The 22,065-nt window shown below is 56.7% G+C and overlaps 1 protein-coding gene and 1 long non-coding RNA gene across 4 annotated transcripts; one reads left to right on the forward strand and one right to left on the reverse strand.

Annotated features, from left to right (window-relative positions):
- The first annotated feature begins 305 nt into the window (after window positions 1–305).
- LOC111756298 (uncharacterized) lies at window positions 306–2,712 on the forward strand. The gene is made up of 3 exons (XR_002790790.2): window positions 306–2,139; window positions 2,390–2,436; window positions 2,577–2,712. It is a non-coding gene; the product is annotated as an uncharacterized LOC111756298 (long non-coding RNA).
- Window positions 2,633–21,136, reverse strand: Cdc42bpg (CDC42 binding protein kinase gamma). Of its 3 annotated transcripts, none has more exons than XM_023564392.2 (37): window positions 20,805–21,136; window positions 18,276–18,367; window positions 18,111–18,194; window positions 17,546–17,641; window positions 17,118–17,266; window positions 16,293–16,386; window positions 15,910–16,110; window positions 15,538–15,786; window positions 14,771–14,850; window positions 13,920–14,017; window positions 13,776–13,835; window positions 13,490–13,596; window positions 13,215–13,394; window positions 12,846–12,938; window positions 12,592–12,713; window positions 12,418–12,499; window positions 12,099–12,205; window positions 11,905–12,019; window positions 11,600–11,748; window positions 11,430–11,518; window positions 11,138–11,190; window positions 10,950–11,045; window positions 10,805–10,864; window positions 10,462–10,567; window positions 10,072–10,205; window positions 9,852–9,991; window positions 9,677–9,758; window positions 8,680–8,896; window positions 7,600–7,662; window positions 6,886–7,485; window positions 5,799–5,896; window positions 5,633–5,717; window positions 5,376–5,496; window positions 5,142–5,247; window positions 4,828–4,951; window positions 4,626–4,714; window positions 2,633–3,749 (listed from the first exon to the last, which is right to left on the reverse strand). In XM_023564392.2, the coding sequence occupies exons 1-37, from the start codon at window positions 20,962–20,964 to the stop codon at window positions 3,693–3,695; spliced, it is 4,638 nt and encodes a 1,545-aa protein (XP_023420160.1). In that variant the 5' UTR covers window positions 20,965–21,136; the 3' UTR covers window positions 2,633–3,692. The 3 variants fall into 3 exon arrangements, with proteins under 3 accessions (XP_023420160.1, XP_023420159.1, XP_063083536.1); XM_023564391.2 differs by having other exon boundaries at window positions 10,950–11,048; XM_063227466.1 differs by lacking the exon at window positions 20,805–21,136 and adding an exon at window positions 18,428–20,260 and having other exon boundaries at window positions 10,950–11,048; window positions 18,276–18,347.
- Window positions 21,137–22,065: the final 929 nt, after the last annotated feature.

Below are 22,065 nucleotides of genomic sequence, written 5' to 3' on the forward strand. Positions count from 1 at the left end.
ATTGAGTGATAGTTATTTTTATTAGGTTAAAGATTTAAAAAGACAAATACATAGTTTTGTACATCCTAAAATAGATTTCAGAACATATTAGTAAAAGAAAAAGAGCTGTTAGTAAAATAAAAAGAGCTGCAGAATAGTATGTAAGATAGGGTAGTGCTTATAGTAACATATTATTCATTCCTTTATTCACTAAGAAGAGTATTTCTTGTGCCTACAATAAGCCAGGCACTCAATTCTGAGCATCATGTATATGGCCAGTGAATAAAATGTGATTACATTTCTGCCTTATTTTCTATAGCTTTTTTTTTTTTGTCAAAATCAGTAATTCAACCAGGTGTGATGACACACGCTGAAATCTCAGCTACTCAAGAGGTTGAGGCAGGAAAATTGAGTGTTAAAGAAAGCCCCAGCAGCCAGTTCAGTTTGAGTTACAGTGTTGGCGCTTTGTGTTGCAGTTTGGGCACTTGTCTCTAAAAGGTTCGCAGTCACTGCCTTTGATCTCTCCTTCATTGTCCCATGCCGTACTTACTGTGTCCAAATCCACCCCAGCCCCTTCTTTGCCAGTACTGGAGATTGAACCTAGGAGCTTTGCAATGAGCTACAGTTCCAACCCTTTTTTAAATTTTTTTTTTGTTTGTTTTGGTTTTTGAGACAGAGTCTTGCTATGTAGTTTAGGCTGGACTTGTATCCTAGACTGGCCTTGAACCTGCAGCAATCCTCTTGCCTCAGCCTCCCAAGTACTAGAAATACAGGCATGTATCACCATTCCCAGCTTCCCAATCATTTAAAAAGATTTTTATTAGGCAGGATCTCTCACTAAGCCTGCTAAATTATTTATACTGGGCTCAAAATTATGATCCTCAAAAAAATTGTGATCCTCCTGTCTCAGCCTCCCGGTATTCTGGAATTACATGTGTGTACCACAATACCTGGCAGCCTTTTTTTTTTTTTTCCTTTAACATATTTTACTTTTCAACAGCATTTTGCAAAGATGCCTTGAACTTGAGATCCTTCTTCCTCAGCCTCACGTGTGCCACCATGCCTGCCCGACAGCTCCTTATTCCTAAGATCCCTGCTGAAGTATGTAGGTATGGGGTTCAGGGTGTCTGCAAGCTGTTTCCAAATGGTGTATGAGTTTGTTTTGCTTCACTGTAATGACTTACTTGAAGCTGGGTACTTTATAAAGAAATGTTTATGTAGGTGATTGTTTTGGAGGCTTAAATTCCAAGCAGCACTGTGCCACCTCTAGAAAGCACCTCCTTGGCTATGTGACATCCTGACAGAAGGTATCTTGGTGGGAGCAGGGAAAGGTGAGCTCAGATGGTAAGACACAGCACAGAGAGGCTCTTTCTTTCAAGAGCTACTCCAGTCCCTTCTGGGGACAGCACTCCTAGGGCCTAACACACTCCCACTATTCCCTACCTTTTTTGTTTGGGTTGTTGTCTTTTTGAGCCAGGGTCTCACTATGCAGTTCAGGCTGGGCTTGAACTCACTTTGTGGCCCAGGCTGGCCTCGAGCTCATGCCAATCTTCCTATCTCAGCCTGCTGAGTGCTGGGTGCCCCCCCACCCCCACTTGGCTAGCACCTCCCATGAGACGAGTCTGAGGCTTGGGGAGGCAGGTAACTTGCCAGTGACAGCACACCTACACTAGCATCCAGGTGGTCTGACCTCCCCATCCTGGGTTCCAACCCAGGATTTCATGGTAAAAGTCAGGGATTTAGCTCAGCAGCACAAGCACCTGCCTGGCAAGCAGGAGATAGTGAGTTCAACGCCTTGGCACCAAAAAAAAAAAAAAAAAGAAAGAAAGAAAGAAAAGAAAAGAGAAGAAAAGAGAAGAGAAAAGAAAAGAAAAGAAAAGAGTGGAAAAGAATTTCATGGTAAACCGCCAAGTCCCATTCCCAACCAGAAGGTGGTGCTCTGCCTCTTCTCCATACTTAGGTTTCCTTAGCTTTAGGCCGTGCTCAGAGCCTTAGGGCACAGTCATCAAGCCCCCAAGGCTTGGCCTGATCTCAGAGCTCAAACCTCACTATCCTTACCCATCTACCTCAGCCTGGAATCCTGGATCCTTGCAGCTAAGAACACGTGATTTCCCTCCCAGGCCTGACCTCCACCTCCTCCCTCACCCTCTCCATATTCGGGTGAGCAGTAGAGGCCAGATGTCCTGGGTGGGCCCCCAAATCCACCTCTACCCCACCCCCCTGCCCCTAAGCCACGCTCTGTCACCTGTAGAAACTGGGCTCCAGGGGGTTCAGGTTGCTGGTTGGGCTTGCACAGAGGGACATGGGAGAGGGGAGGAAGAGAAGAGCAAGCTAGGGGGCGTATCTGCCCCATCAGCCCTCAGCCAAGGCCAAGTTCTCCTTCCTCAAGCCATATCTCTTGCCCACTCAGGCCCTCTGCTGCATTGTCTATGGGTTCCGGGATACCCCAGCTTCTAGGTGAGTCCTTATCACTTTGCAGACTGTCCCTTTGTTACTAAACTGTCCTGATTTACCCGACTTGAGTGTCATCTAATTCCTAAAAATGCAAGGAAGTTGCCCCAGTCTAACAAAAATACCCCTAACCCCCTACCCTCCAGCCCTCATCCCGAACCACTGAAACCCAAGAGGACAGACCCACATCAGGAGGCCACCAGCCTACAAAGTTGTCTTTATTGGTTTCTTGCTGCTTCACAGAGCATCCTGGTCTCTCCCAGGAATGTGGCTTTTGAGGAGATAAATATTTATTTTGCCCCCCACAGTTTGGTAGGGGGAGGTTTAATAAAAATAGTAATATAATAACAATAACTGTGATCAATAATAAAATGCCCCCTATATTCCCCTAATACATAGTGGTTGAAGCTTCAAGAAAAAGGATCCCCTTTTCTGGGAAGGGCCAGTGAGTGCCTGGAGACCCTTGAGTGGCCCTGCCAGGTATCCATCTCCCATCTAGAAGCCCCTATAAATACCCCCCATCCCATCCCTGCCTAGATCGCTTCTCCCCTGGCAGATAAGCCGACAGCGTCAGTCCTGCTCCCAATCCCCCTAAGCCCTCTCCAGAGAAAGGACCCCAGGCCTGGGTGCTCTGCCCAGCTCCCTTCCCTACCCCTCTCATCTCCTTAATTGGTTCTCTTTATCCCTTACCTCCTCTGGACGGTTTCTGTCTCCTTCCAATTACTCCCCCTCCCCCTCCACTCTGCCTCTCTCTTGCCTTCTTCACCTACTTTCTTTCTCCTCTTCTGTCCTTTGCTCTGAATCACAGCCTTTCCTTAATTTTTTTAAGTACCTGTCTTTCCCACCCTGACCTTCAACAGACGCCTTGCTGGCCTCATCTCAGCCTCTGCTAGGGGCCTGCCAGTGTGCAGACAGGACTCCTGGTGGCTCCAAGGACCCTGTGCTCCTCCTGGCCCTCATCCCAATGCTTCCAACCTTCCCAAGGCTTGGCACTGGAATGAAGCACTTTGGCACAATTAACCCTGGCACTAGGGCTGTTCTATCCCCAGTGGCCAGCACGGGCTGGCATGGGAGCCAAGAGAAAGGGGGGATGAACAGGACCCCTGCTCCTGGGAGCCCAGGCAGCCTCCCAGGCACCGTCCCACCCAGGCCCTCCCTGAGTCCGTGTGTTCACGTGTCCCGGCCAGCCGGGGTACGGAGCTCCTCGAGCTCTTGGCTCACGTCTTTCTATCCTGGTATGGGGTGGGCCCTGCCGGTGCGTGTTACAGGGAGCTCTCAGACTCAGGGGCTGCAGGGAGGCTCCGGGGCCGCTCTGAGACCTGGAAGGCAGAGGAGAGGAAGTCAGGTAGGAAGAGCACGAGGACTCCACGGTCTCTAGGTTGTGCCACCCAGATGCCCTCCTGACACTCAGTGCCTTGGAGGAAGTGATCTATGCTGTGTTGTTGGGGGAGCTGAGTCCCTGAAGAGTGAAGACCTACTGAACTGTGCAGGAACCCACAACCCTGTGGATTCAGTCAACACGCATGCTTTATTCTAGTCAGAGTAAAACCTGACCCCTGCCCTCAAGGAACCCACAGGTGAGTAGAGAGGACAGGCATCCAGAAGAAAACCAAAGCACAGCAGGAGACACAGTGACCACTGGACAAGGTGGCTAGGAACACTTCTTTGAAAGTGACAGTGGTGGCCAGGCAGCCTGGAGACCAATCAGGGTAAGAACAGAGAAGGACACTGGAAAGAGAGGTGTGTGCTGGGGCAGTTGGGGACTTGATTGGAGGAGTAGTGAGGAGCTTCTCAGGTCTCAGGTCTTTCCTATTCCCAGTCAGAATGGGTAGCTCCCTCCCCACTGCTATGCCAATCCACTGATTGGTTCTTGGAGTGTTGCTTCCCAGCAGAGCGCTGGCCTAGCATTGTCAGGGCTCTGGGCCCAGCCCCAGCACGGAATGAGGCTGAGGACATTCTCTAGAGCTCCTCTCTTGGAGCGTTGTTCCAGGTGCCAAGCACTGTGCTCAGCTCTTCCCCGTAACACCACTTCCTTCTATAGGTGAGATCTACTCCAGAGCAGTCAGAACTGAGAGTGCCACGCGCCTCACCTGCCGGCGAGGGGTGAGGGAGATTGTGCAGAGAGGGCAGGTGGCCTCAGACAGGACGGCGAGCCCCGGGGATGGGCGAGGACAAAGTTCCTCCCTCTGGCTCACCTTTGTCAGGGAGGCCGCGGGGCTCAGAGGCCCCTGGGAACAGGACACTGATTCGCTGGACAGAGATGTCCAAGGTTTCCTCTTCACTGCTGCAGGAGCAGAATGGGTGAGCAAAATGCCTAGGTCACACTTGAGGGACGCGAAGTGAGTGGGGATCTGGGGCAGGGCGCGAAGTTCTTGGAGGTTGTGGGGCTGCCCTTACTCGAGTCTGCATCTCTAAGGAGGCTGTCCCTGCCCACGGACGTGGGGAGCCGCGACGTCTCTGAGAAGCTGTGGGGCCGCTGTGGGCCGGAGCCACGGGCACCTTTGGCCTTCTCTTCCGGAGCCTGTTAGGGGACAGTGCATAGGGTGTGGAACTGGGGCGCCCTACAGACCAGATCAATGGGAGTTTACCAGGGGGCGGCCTCACTACAGCCAGGTAACCACAGAGGCCTGTGATTGGCTCGCAAGCACCAGGGCCCTTGTGATTGGCTCCCGCCCACCAAACAGGCCAGTGATTGGTTCTGAAGGACTCACCCTGGCACTCGGCCGCCCATCCGTGGGCCCCATATGCACCAGATGGTTGAAATTAGTGGGTGGTGAGATGAGCTTGGAGCGCACGAAGGGGTCCTTCAGCATCTCTCTGCGGACAAAGCGGGTATCAGAGAGCAGAGAAACAAAGGCAAGGCCTCCCAGACCCTCTGCGGAAAGTCGCTTCACCCCAGGCGGAAGGCCCCGCCCAGCCCCAGCTGCCATACTGCGCATGCTCACCTGCGTTGCTGCAGCCGCTGCTCATCCGACACGCGGAAGAACCACCTGCGTTTGCTCTTGGTGCGAAACAGCTGGCGCCGGCTGTTGTCAGTGAGGTCGGGGATATCGAACTCGTCCTTTTCTGTGGGAGAAACAGAGAGCTAGGGTTCCTCATGAGTTCACAGAGCCCGGAAGCTGGCCTTCGGAGTCACACCCGCACGAGTGTAGGTGATCACACCCAAGGGTACACACGCGCCCAGGCCCACGTGCTCCCTCACCTGCCAGCCGGTTCCTGAGGTAGGTCAGGCGGACCTTCTCAGTGCCGTAGAGGAACAGGGAGCCCTCTGGATTCAGAGGCCGCACCTGGGACAGCAGGCACAGAGGTGAGGCCATGCTGCCCCAGCCCACTGCAGCGGGCCCCTGCGGATCTGGGCAGGCCTTCACCTTCTTGAGCGGCACAGTCTGCACCCACTCTGTTCTCCTCACGTCGAACACGTCAATTGAGTTCTCGCTGAACACTGTCAGGTAGGGGGCTGTGTAACCTGCGGATGGGAAACCGCTGTATTGTGCGGGCCCCAGGCAAGGCAGGCACCCCTCTCTGAGGTTGTTTCCTCCCTTGTTCCCGGTGCCTTGTCCTAGCAGACTGCCACACCCATCCAAAGCCTTTGCTCTGGAGACTCCCAGCTGCTCCACCTGCCTCCCTTACAGTGAGTTAACAACCATGTCTATGGCCGCACACCCACACGGTGCCAAACGTGTTTGTTCTCGCTTAATTCTCCAACAACGCTGAACAGGTACTACTGCTATCACCCCTAATTTACCGAGGAGGAAATTGAGACCCTAGTGCCAGGGAACAATCACCCAGCCGATGAGGCGCAGATGGGATTTGGCCCCGGAAATTTGGGTACAACATCTACATTACCACTGCAAACCCACCCCAAGAACCAAAGTACCAGGATAGAAGATCAAAAGCGCTGCCCCTGAAGGAAGCTGGCTCTCTCCCCTTTCCCTAACCTGATCACACCAGGTACCAGACCACCCCACTGCCCATTCAGTCATCCCTCCAAACATCCACAGCCGGAGGGCTGGCAGGCGTGTCTGGCTTAGTGCAGGATGTGAAAAAAACAGTTCCAACCCATTCTGCAGGCCCCCAGCGCACTAGACCAGCCATGATGTGGGTGATAAAAGCCAGGACAGAGGTCTGAACAAAGAGGTGGGAAAGCAAAGAGAAGCAAAGGACCAGCGATGGGGGCTGGCCAGGCAGGGACCATGAGGGAAGTAATGGCGAGGTCATTTGTGTAGTGGCTTCTAGCTCTGGGGACTGCAGTGCCATTGGAGATGAACTTAAGAGTTTGCCAGATACAGGACAAAGAAGGTCAGCTCAGGTAGGGGGAGAACAGAAGCAAAAGAACAAAAGACAAAGGTCCCATGCAGAGCAGGAGGTGCCAAGCTCTGAAATTTGGGCAGGACTGAGTTTCCTCTAACACACACAGGGGCTGGCACCACCCAGCCAGGCCTCCACCAGCCTTACCCCAGCCAATGGGTGCCACTGGCCACAACAGCTCATGGTTGCGTGACTTGCGGCCAGCGCCATCCACGTAGACACCAGCAGTGGTGAACAGCAGGAGGAGCTCATTAAGGCTGAGTTCCACGACACCCAGGGCTTCACCCAGGCCCCCTCGGGATGGTGGCAGCTCCTCAGGTGCCAGGCCGGCCCCCAAGGATAAGGGCGCAGCCTCATTGAGCAGTGGGTAGAGAGCGAAGGCACCTGCGGCACCCACACACAGGCGGTCGCCCAGCAGCCCCAGGCTCTGCACAGGTGCGGGTGCCTGCAGCTCCCGGATGCGACGTTGCCAGGGCCCTGGTCCTGGGCCCAGTTGGTAGCAGAGAACCTGCCGTTTGACAGCCACACAGAGCACAGGGGTTCGAGCCTGCAGGATGCGCCCAGCTGCCAGCACCTGGCAGCCTCGTGACTCGGGAATCTTGGCACCTGCCGCCTCTGTGCTCTCCAGCTCGGCCAAGGCAAAGAGGCGCACACTAGGGCCACGGCCACACAGCACAACCAGCAGGCCCGCAGAGGGACTCAGGGTCAGCTGTTGCACTCGGCGGCACTCCCCTACCTGGAAGATGTCTGTAGGGTTGAGAGGAGAAAGGAACAGATGGGTGAGAATCCACCCAGTCCCCGCCTCCTCTTTCCATTGGAAATGGTGCCACCCATGCCCAACCTGCCCAACCCTGCATGTACCATTGTTGTGTAGGTGGATCACAAACAGCCCCTCCTCGGTGCCCAGGGCAAGCCGCTCCTGGTCTGGTAGAGGTGGGAGAGGGTAAAAGGTCAAGGGTCAAGGATCAGAGGCCCAGCCCAGGATTCACCTGCTCTTACTGAGGCTGATTCTCTCTCTTTTTTTGGTTATTTGAGACAAGGTCTCACTATGTAGCCCAGGCTGGCCTTGAACTCACAGTGATTCATCTGCCTCAGCCTCTTAAGTGCTGGAATTACAGGCCTGTGCCATCATGCCTGGCCTGAGCCTGACTTTCTTGAGGTCATAGGGATGGTGATTCTATACAGTGTCCCCTGTCACTGGGCCCTTCTGTCCTGTAGCAACAAGCTCCAATGGGGAAGGTCCTCAGTGGCCAGGTCAGTGTGAGAGGCCTACCATCTCCCTGTGGGATTCTGGGTACTGCATGTCATGGCCTAAAGCCTCATTTTCCCCTAATGTAAACTGACAGCACAGCTGCAGGGAGAAAGAGGTGAAGTAGTGCAAGCGAGCACAGAGCAGAGCCAGTTACTCAATAGACGACATTGTCCCTCTGGCTCCCAAATGTCCCAGGGGACCCACACAGTCTCTCCTGTGGCTCCTATGCTGAGTGGCTGCAGGCCTGAAGCTCTCAGGGGAAGCCAAAGAGCTCTGGCTCATCTGTCTTTCCTTGTTGTTGATTACGGGGGTCCCTGCTGAGACCCAGGTGCCCACCACTCTGTTGTGGTCATCAGCTGCTGTATGACAGCAGGACTGAACCTCTCATTTGCCCCTTTATAAAGCCTTTGTTCCCTCTAACTCACATGCTAATCTTTTAGGTAAAGCAGAACCTGAGACAGAGAGTGACAGAGTGGAAAAGCCAGGCTCCCGCTGTGCTGGTTTTCCCCACACCCTGGCAGAGGAGAGATGTGTTGTGAGGGTATGTGTACAAGGCAGAGTTCCCAGCTCGAGGCTGCAGGGACGGCCTCTGACAGTGGCCTTCGCCACTGCACCTGTGCCAGCCCCTCCCCAAAGGCCCAGACTTCTCCCCCAGCCTGCTCAGAGTGGCACCCCTGCCCCAGGCTCACCAATGACAGCGGCGCACAGAGTATGGGACAGCAGAGGCAGCCCGTTGTCGTAGGCCTCCTTGAGTGTGTACACAGGCCGGGGCCGTGGCCTCGCCTCCAGCAATAGCCGCTGCAGCTCACCCAGCACCTGCAGCCAGCGCTCACGCTCCCCCTCACTGTCTGCCAGCAGCAGCACAGTACACGTGGTCGGTGGCACCGTCAGCTGGGAGGCTGTCACCTGTGGGCAGGGACACAGGCTGGAGGACTGTGGGCTAAGAGCCATCCATCCTTCCTCTCTTCCACCAGCGGACACTCGCAGTGTTGGGCATGGCCTAGAGCAGGGGAGGTGTCCCACAGGACACTTAGACAAGCACATGCCCATGTCCAGAGCCCTGAAAACTGTGCCACAGTAGTGGAAGGACAGGACCTAGAACACGGAGAAGGCCCCGAAGCCAGGCCAACAGGTGCAGGACAATAGCTCAGGGGACAAGCTGACTTCCCAGGAGGAAATCAGTGCAGGTAAGGATGGGGCTAGAAAAAGGTAGCGTACAGAGGAGAAGAATGTGACACCATAAAGGAGGTGTGCACAGGGGCTGGGGATTTAGCTCAGCAGCATAAGCGCCTGCCTTGCAAGCAAGCAGTCGTGAGTTTGATCCCTGGTACTGATGAAAAGGAGAAAGACAAAAAAAAAAAAAAAAAGGAGGTGTGCACAGGCACGGGGACTCTGGGAACCGGAGGCAGCAAGGTGAGGCCAAAGCAGAAAGACACCAGCATGGAGGTGCTGGTGCTGGTGCTGCTTGTGGGGCCAAATCTATGGGGCCTCACAGCCTTGTCAGGAGCCTCATGATGGTGCTGGGAGGTCACACAAGGCCCCCAAACAAGGCACATTTCTGTGGCAAGTTGATGGTGGCTGCAGGATGAAGTCTACTATGGTGTCCATGTGAAGGTGAAGGCGGGGGCCATGAATGGTGGCTGCAGTGGGGAGGATGGTAGGGTCTGTCCTGCCCAAAACACTCACCCTGAAGATGCGTGGTAGATCCCTGGATTGGGCATGGATAACGTCGGAGGCCAGGACAGGGATGGCAGAAAACTGGGGATCCCTAGGAGGTGCAGGGGACAGTCAGAGGTGGTACTGTCTCTGACTTCCCTTCTCACCCCATGGTCACTTGCCCCATGTCCCTGCCCATACCCACCTCAGGTCCAAGGCTTGCAGGAGGGCAGCACTTGCTGGGCTGGCTCGAGGGTCAGGGGCATCAAATAGCAGTAGGCGTGAGTCACTGAGGGCAGCATATACCCGCTGCCAGCCCCGCCGGACACCGGATGGCCGTGGCACCTGGGGAAGGCAGGCATGGGAGGGCTGCCCAGGCCTTCAGCTCCCCTGGCTCCCCGCCCCACTCCCTAGCCCCCACTCACCGACAGGAAGCCCTCATAGGCAGTGCCTGTGCCTGTTTCAGGGTGTACTCCCAGGGCCGTGTGGAGGAGGTCAGGGGGCACAGGGCAGGGCGGGGCCTGAGGGGCACAGGTTGAGTGACAGAAGAAACCGCAGGCTGCAGGGAAAACAGAGAAGTTGAATGGTATGACTGAGCCAGGATCTGAGCCTGCCCAGCCCCACTTCCCTAGAGGCCACAGTGGTGCCTGAGCTGTTACCAACTGCCCACAAGTGGGGAAAAAACCCAAGAGGGAGAAATTAGTCCAGGAGGCACCAGTGGCCCTGGGGAGGAACAACCTAGGGATGCCAGGGTCACATGTGGGGGCTGTGGCTGGAACACAGGAAGAAGTTGTATGTGGTGGGAGGGTTCTCACCATCACAGCCCAGGCCTTGGCGGCCCAGGCCCAGCATCAGCGAGGTGCAGCGGAGACACTTGGTGGGGGATGGGAAACTCCGGGGGCGCAGCGTGTGTGAGCTGGGCTGTGGTGGGGTACATGCCATCACCCGCGTGGGCAAGGTCAGGCAGGCAAGGGGCTGTGTCAGGCAGCTGCCACCTCTGAGCCCCAGCAAGTCTACAGAAGCAAACTCACTGCTTGATGCCATTGCTACCCCCAACTTGGGCTGCCAGTCATGGTGCCCATGGAGGGCCCCACCAGGTCCACGGGCACCAGCACAATGGCTCGGTGCTCCCTCCCTATTCCGCCCCTCAGCACTGACCTTAGCAGGGGGGCCTTCTGCAGGGGTGGCAGTAACAGCAGGCACCCAGGGGAACGTGGCCTGCAGGAGAGCATAGGAGCAGATGAGAAGGGGGGGGGTTGCAGGGCACCCAGCCCACACCTCCGGGGCTCCTGCCCATGCTCACCCCCCTGCGCAGGCTACGGCGGCCCTCTGGCCTCAGCTCTGGCTCTATCCCAGGCTTTGGGGTTTCTCCTAAGATGCCAGAGTCCTTAGCAGAATCCTTCTGGAGACAACAGAAGAAGGGATAAAGTGAAGGCACCTGTGCCTCTCCCCATGACTCTTCCCCAGCCAACCCCTTCACCTGGCTCTTACTTCTGTGCTCCGGAAGGACAGGAAGGGGATGAGGGAGTTGGAGGGCTTGGTGTCTGCAAACAGAAAGCATGGGTCACTCAAGGCGAGGTCCCTGGCCTGAAGAACCAAGAATAGCAGGGGCCTCAGTTCCACCCTCAGTGAAGAACATGGAAGTCACCACAAGCTCTCGAGTCAGGGGAGCCTGGCACACAGCAGGTGCTCAATAAATGAAGGGGAACAAATGCCAAGGCATAGTCAGAGCAAAGCTGGAGTGGAACACCTGCTCTGGTTAGTGGGAGCACCAGCCACTCACCCCCTGGCCCACGGGCCCGTAGCTCCTCCCGTAGCATGGCCAGCTCCTGCTGCAGGGTCTGGTTCTGCTTCTCAGCCTCTTCCAGGCGCCTGGGGGGGAAGGGGACAAAGGCTCACCACAGGTCTCTGCATGGAACCCAGGCCCGTGGCATATGCCTCCTCCGGCCTCACCGCTCAGCCTGCAGCTGGGCTTCCTGCACCTGCGTCAGCCGTTCTTGTAGCCCCTGCTTGGCTCGGATCTCTGCATCCAGCGCTGACTGCAGCTCCAACCGTGCTGAGGCCTCCATCTTCTGCAGACGCCGCACCTTCCACTGGTGGTCCTAGTGGCCATGGGGCGCACCCATAAGATGCCCTCTGGGCCTGACTGCTTGGAAACTCTCTCCTACTAATGTATGCTCCTGCCCATGCCACTCAGCTGGGCCCAGTCTTGGCTCTGCCAGCCCCCTACTACCACCCAGGGTAAATCAGAGGCTCACCAGAGGCCGGGTGGTGATCATCTGGGTGCCCACATTCCGTAAGGACTCCAGCTCCTCAGCCATCTTGGTGGCCAGGGCCTGCAAGTAGCCTCGAGAGACCTTCTCATCATTCACCCTGATTGGGAAGGAGCTCAGGGTCAAGAGCCAGGCATGCAGACTCACCCAGGGGACCTCCCTAGCCCGGCAGCACCCACCAGCTGAGGATGTCTGCGATCTGGGCCTCCCAGTTGCTCTCGGTCTCCCGCCGCTCACCCTCCAGCCGCTTCTTGGTCTGCAGCTCCTGCTCTAGCTCCTCAGCCAGCTGGGGGCCAGGTGAAAGGTGAGCTCAGTCCCCAGGTGGCCCTGTGGCCAGGCCATCTGCCAGGCCCCTAAGGTCTGGTAGGCTCCCCTCAGATACCCCATCACCTTGAGCCCTATCTCTGCCTTCACCCTTCTCACCTGCGCCAGCCAGCCAGGACCCTGGCAGCCCTGTCCCCAGCCCTGCCCATCTGTCACCAGCGTTCTGCCACCCACCCTGCTCACCCGCTCCTGCTCCCGGCTCAGCCTCTGGTTTTCCTCACGCAGCTGGCACAGTGCCTCCTCCTTCCCGCTGGACCTGGGAAGCAGAAAGCCAGGGCTATGGCAGTAATGGTGGCTGTACAGACCCACCAATCCAGCCCCATCCTGCCAGCCCTGCTGTCTACTCACCCACAGCTGCCAGCCTGTTTCAGTTGTTCCCGAAGGGCAGCCACCTCCTTGAGGAGCTGGACCTCGTGAGGGCCCCCTTCAGATGGTCCAGTGCCATTGGTCTCAGTGGCCATGTGGATGGTCTTGAGGATGTGCAGAGGAGTCAGGGCAGGACCCAACAAACCACCCCATGCAAGGACAGAGGCCCAGCCCTGGGGACTTCAGGGGATCAGGCTGAAGGGGACACCTCCTTCCTAGGAGTGAGACCTCACTACCTTGGCCTGAGAGGACTCCTTCTCAAGGCTTTGCTTGTGTTGTCCCCGGAGCCTTGCCACCTCTTGGCTCAGGGCAGCCACCTGGGTTTCCAGCTGTGACAGGGTATAGAGGTGGGCCAGTGTGACTTTGCCCACCTCAACTCCTCTGCTCCACCTTGCCACAGACCTGCAGAATCTGACTGCCACAGTGGGCTCCCAGATGCTCCTTTCCTACCACAATGTCCTGGGTCAGTCTCTACCAACCACATGGGAGGAGCAAAGGCACATGGTGTCTGCAGCACTGTGGGCTCCCCAGGCCTCCTCCCATGCTAGGCATCACTGCTACTGGGCTCAGCTGTTCTCCCCTCCCCTTCCACTGCTACCACCTACCTCCCTCCTGGCATCCCAGACTTCCTCCAGCTGGGAGCTCAGGGTCTGGGTCTGGCTGGCTGTGGCTGCCTCTTTCTCCTGGGCCTCCTGAAGCCTCAACAGCAGCTCCTCCTGCAGACTCTGGGCTCGGCACAGCTCTTGTGCCTGTGCCTGCAGCCCTGCCCGAGCCTCAGCCAGCTCCTAGGCATTCAGGGTGCAGAGGACAAGGCGTGGTCAGTCTCTATGGTATGAAGCCCTGGCCACCTGCCTGCTTTACCTGGGGAGCTGGCTCTTACCTGCTGGAGCTGGTCCTTCTCCTGCTGTAGGTCACTGACTTGGCCTGGGCTGTCAACAGAGGACTCACCCATCTGAGACAAGGAGGCCTTGCTGTCCCTCAGCATCTCTGCCAGGAAAAGTCACTGAGTCCCAGGCATGATGACCACCCTGTCTCAGCTGGGTCCTCTACACGCAGCATCTCACAAAACCCTTCCCTTCACAGGATCACGGAGAACATGCACAGGGGGGACAGCACTGGGATCAGGGGGAACTTGGCATGGGCTATGCCAGAATGGGGAGGGTTACCTGCTAGCTTTCCTCTCAGGGTCTCCACTTCCTTCTGCAGCCGTGCCAGCTCCTGGTGGTCTGAGGGCCCATGGGTGAGTAGCCAGGCCTAGAACAGCAGCCTCACAGCTTCCCCACACAGCCCTGCCCCAGCTGCCCTCGTACCTTGGTGCTCCCAGCTCAGCTCCACCTTCTCCTCTTCCAAACAGTGGGACTTTCGCTCCCAGGAAGCTGCTAGCTCAGAGCTGCTCTCAGCACTGGGGCTGGGGGAAGGCAGGAGTAACATAAGTTGGAAGAAACTCACCCCACAAAGCCTTATCTATCCTCCTGTACCCTACCATTCATTCATTCAGGATCCCACCTCCACTCCACCCCAGCTCCTGACCTAGGGCTGGACTCTGAGCCAGGAACAGAAACAGACCAATCCAGACTCTGCCTTCAGGACAGCCTGGGTCATCCTGGCCTCATAAACTATGACCTTGGAGAGTCACCAAAAATGTCTGAGGTTCAGTTTCCTTGCAGGATAATGGAAGTTATAACAGGGCCTCATCCAAGGCAGGTTAAGAGGCCTGGATTAGGCTCTGGGCCTAATGCAGTGGGCCCTAGATGAGGGCTACTCAGAGCCCTCGCCTATCTCAGCACTCCTGCCCAGACCCTTGCTTCCACCTCCAGGTGGCCACACAAATAGGACTAGGTAATCTTTCTGCACTTTTTACAGAGTCACAAACTGAGGCTTAGGGCAATAGAAGACCTTTATACTCCAAGTCCAGGGACTTTGAAATAGCAGTTCAGGGTGCTGTGAGGGCCCCATGCTGGGATATGGCCCAGAGTACAGCCATGGCTTCTCCTGAATACTGATAGTACAGAGATGCTAGGAAACCCTTCTATCCCCTTTCCTGGGGTCCTGATGGGCTACACCCAGAGTAATCCAGCTTGGTTTCTATCTATTAAAAAAATTCTTCCCACACAAAAGGACAAGTGAAATAAGGCCCAGCAGGCATGAGAGCTAGACTTACCAGCCAGAGGTATAGGTGAAGCCTATGAATGGCAAGTGGTGACCGGAGAAGGAGCCGTGGGAGGGTGGTGGCAGGGTATCCTGCAGAAGGAAGGAAAGAAAGTCAAAGCCAAGTAGGCACAGCTGCAGAATGAGGCTCAAGAAACAGGCTGAGGCAGGAGGCTCAGTGCAAGTTTGAGGCTGCCCTGAACTACATAGCAAGACCCTGTCTCCAAAAAAATAATCCCCTGGTGAGCAGCCCAACAGCTACCTTCTTTTTTTGGGTGGGGGTGGGGGGATTTGTCTTTTTGAGATAGGGTTTCTCTATGCAGTTCAGGCTGGCCTTGAGCTCAGTTTGTAGCCTAGGCTGGCCTCAAACTCGCAAAGATTCTCCTGCCTCAGCCTCCCAAGTGCTGGGATTACAGGTGTGAGCCACCACATCCAGCTAACAGCTACCTTCTTACTCAGGTATGACACCAGGACAATATAGCCTCTACCAAAAACTACAACTCCCATGAGTCCTTGAGAGTATGGTCTTCCAGGGACTGCTGGGAATTCTCTCCCATATGTGAATTCTGGTTAATAGGATGACTCCAAGGGTCAAAGGGTCTTCACTTGGTACAACCTGCTCAGTGTAAGTCAACTGACACAGGTGAACCACAATTCTCATGAGTACCTAGGGTTTAAAGGCCTCACCCCAGCCTATCAACTGCTCTAGAGACTTCTGGAGGTTCCTAAAGCCCACAAAGAGCAGGGCAACACCTTCCTACAGTGGCATCTGCCACTCACAGGATGGTTGAGGGTGTCATCATCAACATCGAAGTTGGAGGTGTCCACAGGTCCTTGAAGCTCAGGGATGTAGGGGGCAGTGGTGGACGCCAGCTGCTCCCAGTCTATACCCTCAAAGAAGGGATGGTTCCGGAAGTCATCCAGCCCGCCACGGCCCAGCCGCTCCTCTTGGCGGCACAGCAGCTGGCGGATCAGGTCCTGGGCACTGGCTGGCACATCAGGCACGTCAGAGGGGAACTGCAAATGGTCCTGAGGGCCAGTGAAGGAAGCATGTGATCAGCCAGGGGCCCGCCCTGACGTGCTAACACCTCTCACCATATAGACATGACAGTCCCGCTGCCCTCCTGAGAACCACAGAGCTGGTGGCCGGACCTCGTGGTTCATGATCTTGCCGTAGGTTTCCACCAGAGATTCTGCGTAGAAGGGTGTTTCCCCAAAGAGCAGCTCGTAGGCGCAGACTCCCAGCGACCACCAGTCACACTGTGGGCCGTAGTGGCCCTTACCCTCCTCCATGGCCTGCAGGATCTCGGGGGAGATGTAGTCTGGTGTCCCTACTGCCACCGATGAATCCACCTGTGGGCGGAGGTGTTGTAGTCAAGCCTGGCACCTCCACTCCCCAGGGGCTGGACTGTGCTGGTGCTGCTTCCTGGGGTCAGACACACCCCCTCTGCTAGCCTGGTGCCCCTCATCTCTTTGAAAACTTGGCTTGGTACCCATTCTAGGTCCCTGGTTCCCATTCTAGGTGAGGTACTCACCATGCCACTGTTGTTGAGTCGCAGACAGGAGCCAAAGTCAGCCAGGCGGATGTGCCCATTCATGTCCAGCAGGATGTTGTCTGGCTTGACGTCCCTAGGGGAGGGCAGGGAGGTGAGGGGGCTCAAGCCTGCATGTGGATGTGTGTATAGGCACATGTCCAACAGTGCATGTTAGCGCATGCCTGTAATAGTACTCCAGAGGCTGTGGCAGGAGGATTGCTGCAAGTTCGAGGCCAGCCTTGGCTACAAGGCAAAACCATGTCTCAAAATAAAGGCATATTCCTAGGTGTACCCCTGCATCTGTTCTCAGGAGCCCCTGTGTGCACACGTGAGACATGCACGTGCATGAGTGTAACAGGGAGAGCAGGCTGGTAGCCAGGAGAAAGGAGGAGGCTAGACTGGTGGAGAGGATCCATAAAGATGACCCTAGGGGTTGAGCCAGGGATGTAGCACCTGCCTGGCAAGTACAAGGCCCTGAGTTTGATTCCTGGTACCAAAAAAGAAAATAGAAAAAAAACTGATCCTAGGGACTACAGAGTGTGTCACAGGGGACACAGGAGTTAGATTTTGCCCATACAGACCTTGCTCCAATTGGCTGGGCTGTTCTACGCAAAAGGCTTACCTGTGCTAAGTTCTGATTTTCTCATCTGTCAAATGGGTACACTGGCAGCCCTTACCACCTGGGGTCTTTTGGAAGGAGGGGTCAGAGAAGCACAAAAATGAGCTCCTTGCATGGGGGTGAGCATATGGCGAGTCCTCAGCCAACAGCTGTGTCCAGAGCAGTCAGCTGGGGTCAGCCAGGCAGCAGAGGTTTTGAAGGCCCACCTGTGGACATAGCCCAGCTGGTGCAGTGAGTCGATGGCCAGCACCATCTCAGCCAGGTAGAACTGGGCCAGCTCAGGGGGGAGACGGTCCTCAAAGCGGCTCAGCAGTGTGAGGAGATCCCCGCCAGCATAGTAGTCCATCACCAGGTACTAAAGGGCAGTGAACAGGAACAAGAATCAGACTGGGGGAAAGGAGCACCTGCCCCCCTCAAAGTGATCCTGTAGGGCCCTGGGAAAGAGTGTGTGTGTGGTTCCCCAACAGCTCTGGGGTGGCCAGCTTCTAGCCACAGCTCAAACAAGAGATACCAGGCCCAGCAGTTGGTGGGAAGTGGGGACGTGTAAATCCCAGTAGAATCCAGTGCCCCTGCCCCCAAGGGCCTTCTCCTTTGATCCAGACAAGCTTCTCCCCACCCTGCAGAATGCCCTCACCAGATATTCCTCATCTTGGAAAGCATAGTGCAACGTGGTCACCCAACGGCTGTCCCCCTTCACCAGCACATCTCGCTCCTCCCGGAAACAGGCCGTCTGCAATAGATTTGAAGGAGTGGGGCAGATAGGGTGAGAGCCTGGAAACCCCTGGCCAGATCAGAGGATGAGGACTCCTAAACTTATGGACTCAGATGGAGGGTGCAGTACTGCTCTGTTCCAGGCTGGTCTTGGGTGAGCTTGAGCCCATACTTTATAGCTCTCGGCCTTAGCATTACCATAAAGAAAATGGGAACAACCTTGATTACTCTTGTGAGGAAGGGCTAGGAGATGGGCGACTGCTAAGGGTGGCCTTCTTTGTTTGCGTCCTGTATACCCTGATGTGTTTTTTTTTTTTTTTAAATCGGTACCGAAGATCAAACTCATGACCACGTGCTTGTAAGGCAGGTGCTTATGCCGCTGAGCTAAATCCCCAGCCCTACCCTGATGTCTTTTACACCTAACTTAGCAGCGCCCCATCCCCACCCCACGTGCCAGATGCCCAAGTCCCACCAGAACCCACACTGACCTCAGCCCTCTTCAGCATCTCCCATTTATGCAGCATTTTCATGGCAAAAATCTGCCCACTGTCTCTCTGTCTCACCACGGCGACCTGAGGCCACATTAGGACTGTTGTCAGCTCAAGCTGGGCGCTATCCTCTTCCTTTATACCTGCCCCAGATCCTTTGCTCACCTCCCCGAAGGCCCCTCGGCCGATCACCTTCAAGATCTCAAAGTCATCTCTCTGCAGGCGCAGCTCTTTCACCTTTGTTACGAAGGGGGTGGCTAAGGGGACAGAGTTGGGGCTCAGAGCACTCAAGCGAGGGCCCCAACTCCCTCTCTCACCTTAGGAAAGCCAGGAACTGCAAAACAGGCAGGCCTCCCCACAGATGGGCTGGCAAAAGGGCCAAGCAGAGGTGGAGCCCATTTGGGCTATGACATGGAAGTGTGGAAAGTGAGGCTTCTGGCCCCCTAGCTCTTTAGACCTCTGTCTCCAGACTCCATGCAGTCTCCACCACAGGGGCTGATGGGACTTGTAGTTCTCCCCAGCCTGGGGCTTGATCCCTGCTAGCCAGGTCACCCTGGGGAAGCCAAGAATACCATTTCCACCCCCAACCTCCCACCTCACAGTTCTTAGCCCCTAACAGGACCAAGCCAGGGCCTGTCTTGGGAAACTGGATGGGTGACATTCCTTGTCCCCAGAGAGGCTGTCCACAAGGAGTGTGGGCCTGGGTCCTAGGACCCTATAGGTGCAGAGATACCTGCCTGGAGGTGAGGCCTGGGGCGCCCCTGAAGACAGGGAGGACACTGGTCCTGTAAGGCCCTGGGAGACAAGCTTTGTGCTCCCCAGGTGGGGCCCCTGGTCTGAAGGCACCAATACCAGCCTGCCTGGCTGCTCATAAGACTAAAACAGAGCCAAAAGCCTTTACCTGGTGCCTGATGCCAGCACCTGCCAGGGTGAGCACTCAGGATCCCCTCCAGGCCTGACAACCCCGGCACTCAAAGCCCTGCCTCTCTCCTTGTGCCTGGCCAAGAGCCTCCTCTTGTGTCACAGTCTCTGAAACCTCCATGAAGGGCATCTCCAGCCACTCCCTGGACCTGCCCACATCTAGAGTAGTCACAGGCCAGGGGGGAAGGAATTAAGTCGTGGGGACAGAGAGGGGCAGAAATGGTCAGTGAGGACTGGAGGGAGCTATGGTCTGGCACCCTGCCTCAGTTTCCCCTGCCAAGAGGTAAACTCCCTTTCGGTTGGGCGGGCCTGTGGGTAGGACGAAGAGCTGCTCCACAGGTTTATCAGGCAGAACCCCCGCTGCGGGGGTGGTGTGGAAACCTCATTGCAGATATTAATTGTTTATTTCCCAGGTCTGAGTATGAAGTGGGGGAGGAGCAACCCCACAGGCATCCAGGGAGAAACTGAGGCCAGGGCAGTGACCCACTAGCCAGGTGGGTCAAGACCCTGGGCTCAGAACCAGGAGGATCCAGGGCCCCGTGATAGGATGCCCAGGCCCCCTGCCTCGCCATAGGGGATAGTGGCTCTGGGAATGAGCAGGGACAAGTTGGGGCAGGAGAGGAGTGAGTCACGCCCTAAGAGTTACCTCAGGAGATGTCAACACACAGCCCCAACACAGGTCCCAGGCAGAGGTGCCAGAGGCAGGCAGGGAGTAGTACACACGTGTGTGCAAACACTCACATGGGCAAGGACATTACGGGGAGTGAGGGGTGACAACACAGACATACACGCATAACACCCAGGAATCTCAAGAAGATGGGCAGGCAGTAAGGGCAGGACCTATGCCTGCCCTCATCCCAGGGTTAGGTGCCAATCTGCCAGCCAGTATCCATGGCTGACTCCCAACCGTGCCAGGCTAACCCTTGGGCCTGCCCACAGCTCAGCAGCGCCAGGAACACCAGTTGCCCACTGGGCAAACAACCCATCTCTTCCCAACCTCCAGGCCAGATACCTGTGTCCTTCCTTCATGGCCCAGCCAGGTGTGACCAGGGAAGCTTCGGGCTGGCGCCAGTGCCCATACTGGGTTCAGGGTCACCCCAGGCCAGCCACTCCCAGCAACTGAGATGAGTCAACCAGGAAAGGGTACAGACCCACCTCCAGCCAGGACCCCTCCCTGGCCCTGTCAGGAAGCCACGCCAGCAGCTTACACAAAAGGGCTGAGGTTGACTCCGGGTCGGGGCTGGGGTGTACTCATATGCAGGGTATGGGGCTGTCTGCAAAAGGCAGTACCTACCGCAGCAGAGCTGGAGGGGTGGAATGGCCTGCAGACGGGCACTGCGAGCTCCCTTTGACTTTTCTCTGTGTCAGGAAGGACTGAGGGAATTTGCCTCTGTGTGACATGCAGGGGGTCTGTGTGTGTGTTCTGCAAGGGCTCGAGACGTGACCTGTGACTGGGAAACCCTGTACATGACATTGTGGAGGTGTGTACTGGACACACACACATCTGGGATCTACACCTGGGAGTAAGTTTACGTGTGTCTGTGGGTATCGTTTATATGTGCCAGGGTTCTGGGAGTGGGAAAGGGCGTGCATGAGAGAAGTGTGCAAGTGGGTGCGCGGGCCGTGGGATCGGGCGGCAGGTGCGAGTCCAAAGTGAAGGGAGGAGTTTCTGGGAGTGCCGAGTCCCCGCGGGAGGCTGTGAGAAGACCGAGCGCGCAGGGGTCCGGGCGCCGTGTCCCTAACTCCCACCCCCGGTCCACCAGGGTCACTTACCCCAGCTCAGGAACTGCGCCACATTGCGCTCCCGGCGCAGGGGGGCGCTGCTGAGCTCGTGGTGCAGTCCCAAGAGCAGATCGAGGAGGCCGTCGAGCCCCGGGCCGCCGCCGGCCTCGCCCCGACTCAGCTGCTCCAGAGCGCGAAGCCGCTGCTCCATGGCTGCACCCGAGTCCTGCGCCGGGGCTAGAGCTGGGCCGCCCGCATGTCTGCCAGTAAGTCCGTCCGTCCGTCGGTTCGTCCGTCGGGCCGAAGCTTAATCCGCACAACCTCCCCACACTGTCCCGCCCTCCCCGCTGTCACCTTCCTCCGCCACCGCCCGCGCGCGCTCACCTGGGCGCCGCGCCCCGCCCTCTGCCCTCCACCCCGCCCCCCGACGGACGGGCAGGTGCGCTCTGGCCAATGGGAGCTGCGACTGAAGGAAGGTGGGAGGGCGTATGCCGCGTGGGGGCGTGGTCAACCCTGGCCAGGAAGTGGGGGGGCGGGCCTCGGGGAGGCGGGACTGGGGTCGCGAAGACCCGCCCGGATCCTGGGGTGGCGCCTGCCCCCGCCCCAGTCCCCTGGGCACACCTTCGGGACCCTAATCTAGGTGAAGCGCGCGTCGCGCACTACTTCCCTGCCGTCCCGAGCTGCGGCCCCTTTTCCTTTGGCTCTGGGAGAGGGCTAGGGACGACCAGTGTCCCGAAGCCGGAAGGGAGTTACGGGTTTGTCTGCCGCGCTGGACAAAACTCACCCTACTCACCACTGGTCTGGCCAGAGTTGCTGCTATGACTCTATATTGTTACAGCTGACCTGGGAGAAAAGGAGGTGGGGGTAGGGCCAGTCCCACCCGTTTGGCAGATGGGCACACTGAGGCCTGGCAGGACAAAGGTGAATCGAAGGGTGAGGGTACTCCAAAGGTAGACCCTCTGCTTCTACCAAGGCCTTTTCAGCACTGCAGGAGCAGGGCCAGCGGCGCGACTTGGAATGTGCAGGGTCTGAGAGGCCGGCCAAGGGCGGCTGGGGTAGGGATGACTCCATTCCTGGATATTTTTGATTTCTGCCCAGCTGTGTGCAGCTGGGCTGGACGTGACGCCGGGATTGTGGGTCCATCCAAGAAGAGAAATTAAAAGGAGGGGACAATAGTGACGTTAGACAACACACATTCTTTCAGTAACCTCTTGGGGGTTTTCTTTCCCTCTGAGATGGAGAACGTGAGCCAGGACAGGGTCACAATCCCTGTGTGCAAGGAGGGGGCGTTCTGTGAACGTTTGCAGAGCGA

Source organism: Cavia porcellus, unplaced genomic scaffold, assembly GCF_034190915.1.
Source record: "Cavia porcellus strain 051 isolate PalLab524CR breed Dunkin Hartley unplaced genomic scaffold, mCavPor4.1 scaffold_17, whole genome shotgun sequence".
NCBI lineage: Eukaryota > Metazoa > Chordata > Mammalia > Rodentia > Caviidae > Cavia > Cavia porcellus.

What these genes read in the sequence shown, in the direction of transcription:
- Cdc42bpg (XM_023564391.2), bottom strand. Translation starts at nt 20,964, where the DNA reads ATGGAGCAGCGGCTTCGCGCTCTGGAGCAGCTGAGTCGGGGCGAGGCC. An exon ending in AGGAGTCCTCTCAGGCCAAG is followed by an intron (nt 12,714 to 12,845) that starts GTAGTGAGGTCT and finishes CACATCCTCAAG; the next exon opens with ACCATCCACATGGCCACTGA. An exon ending in CCTTAGAGATGCAGACTCGA is followed by an intron (nt 4,715 to 4,827) that starts GTAAGGGCAGCC and finishes CTGCTCCTGCAG; the next exon opens with CAGTGAAGAGGAAACCTTGG.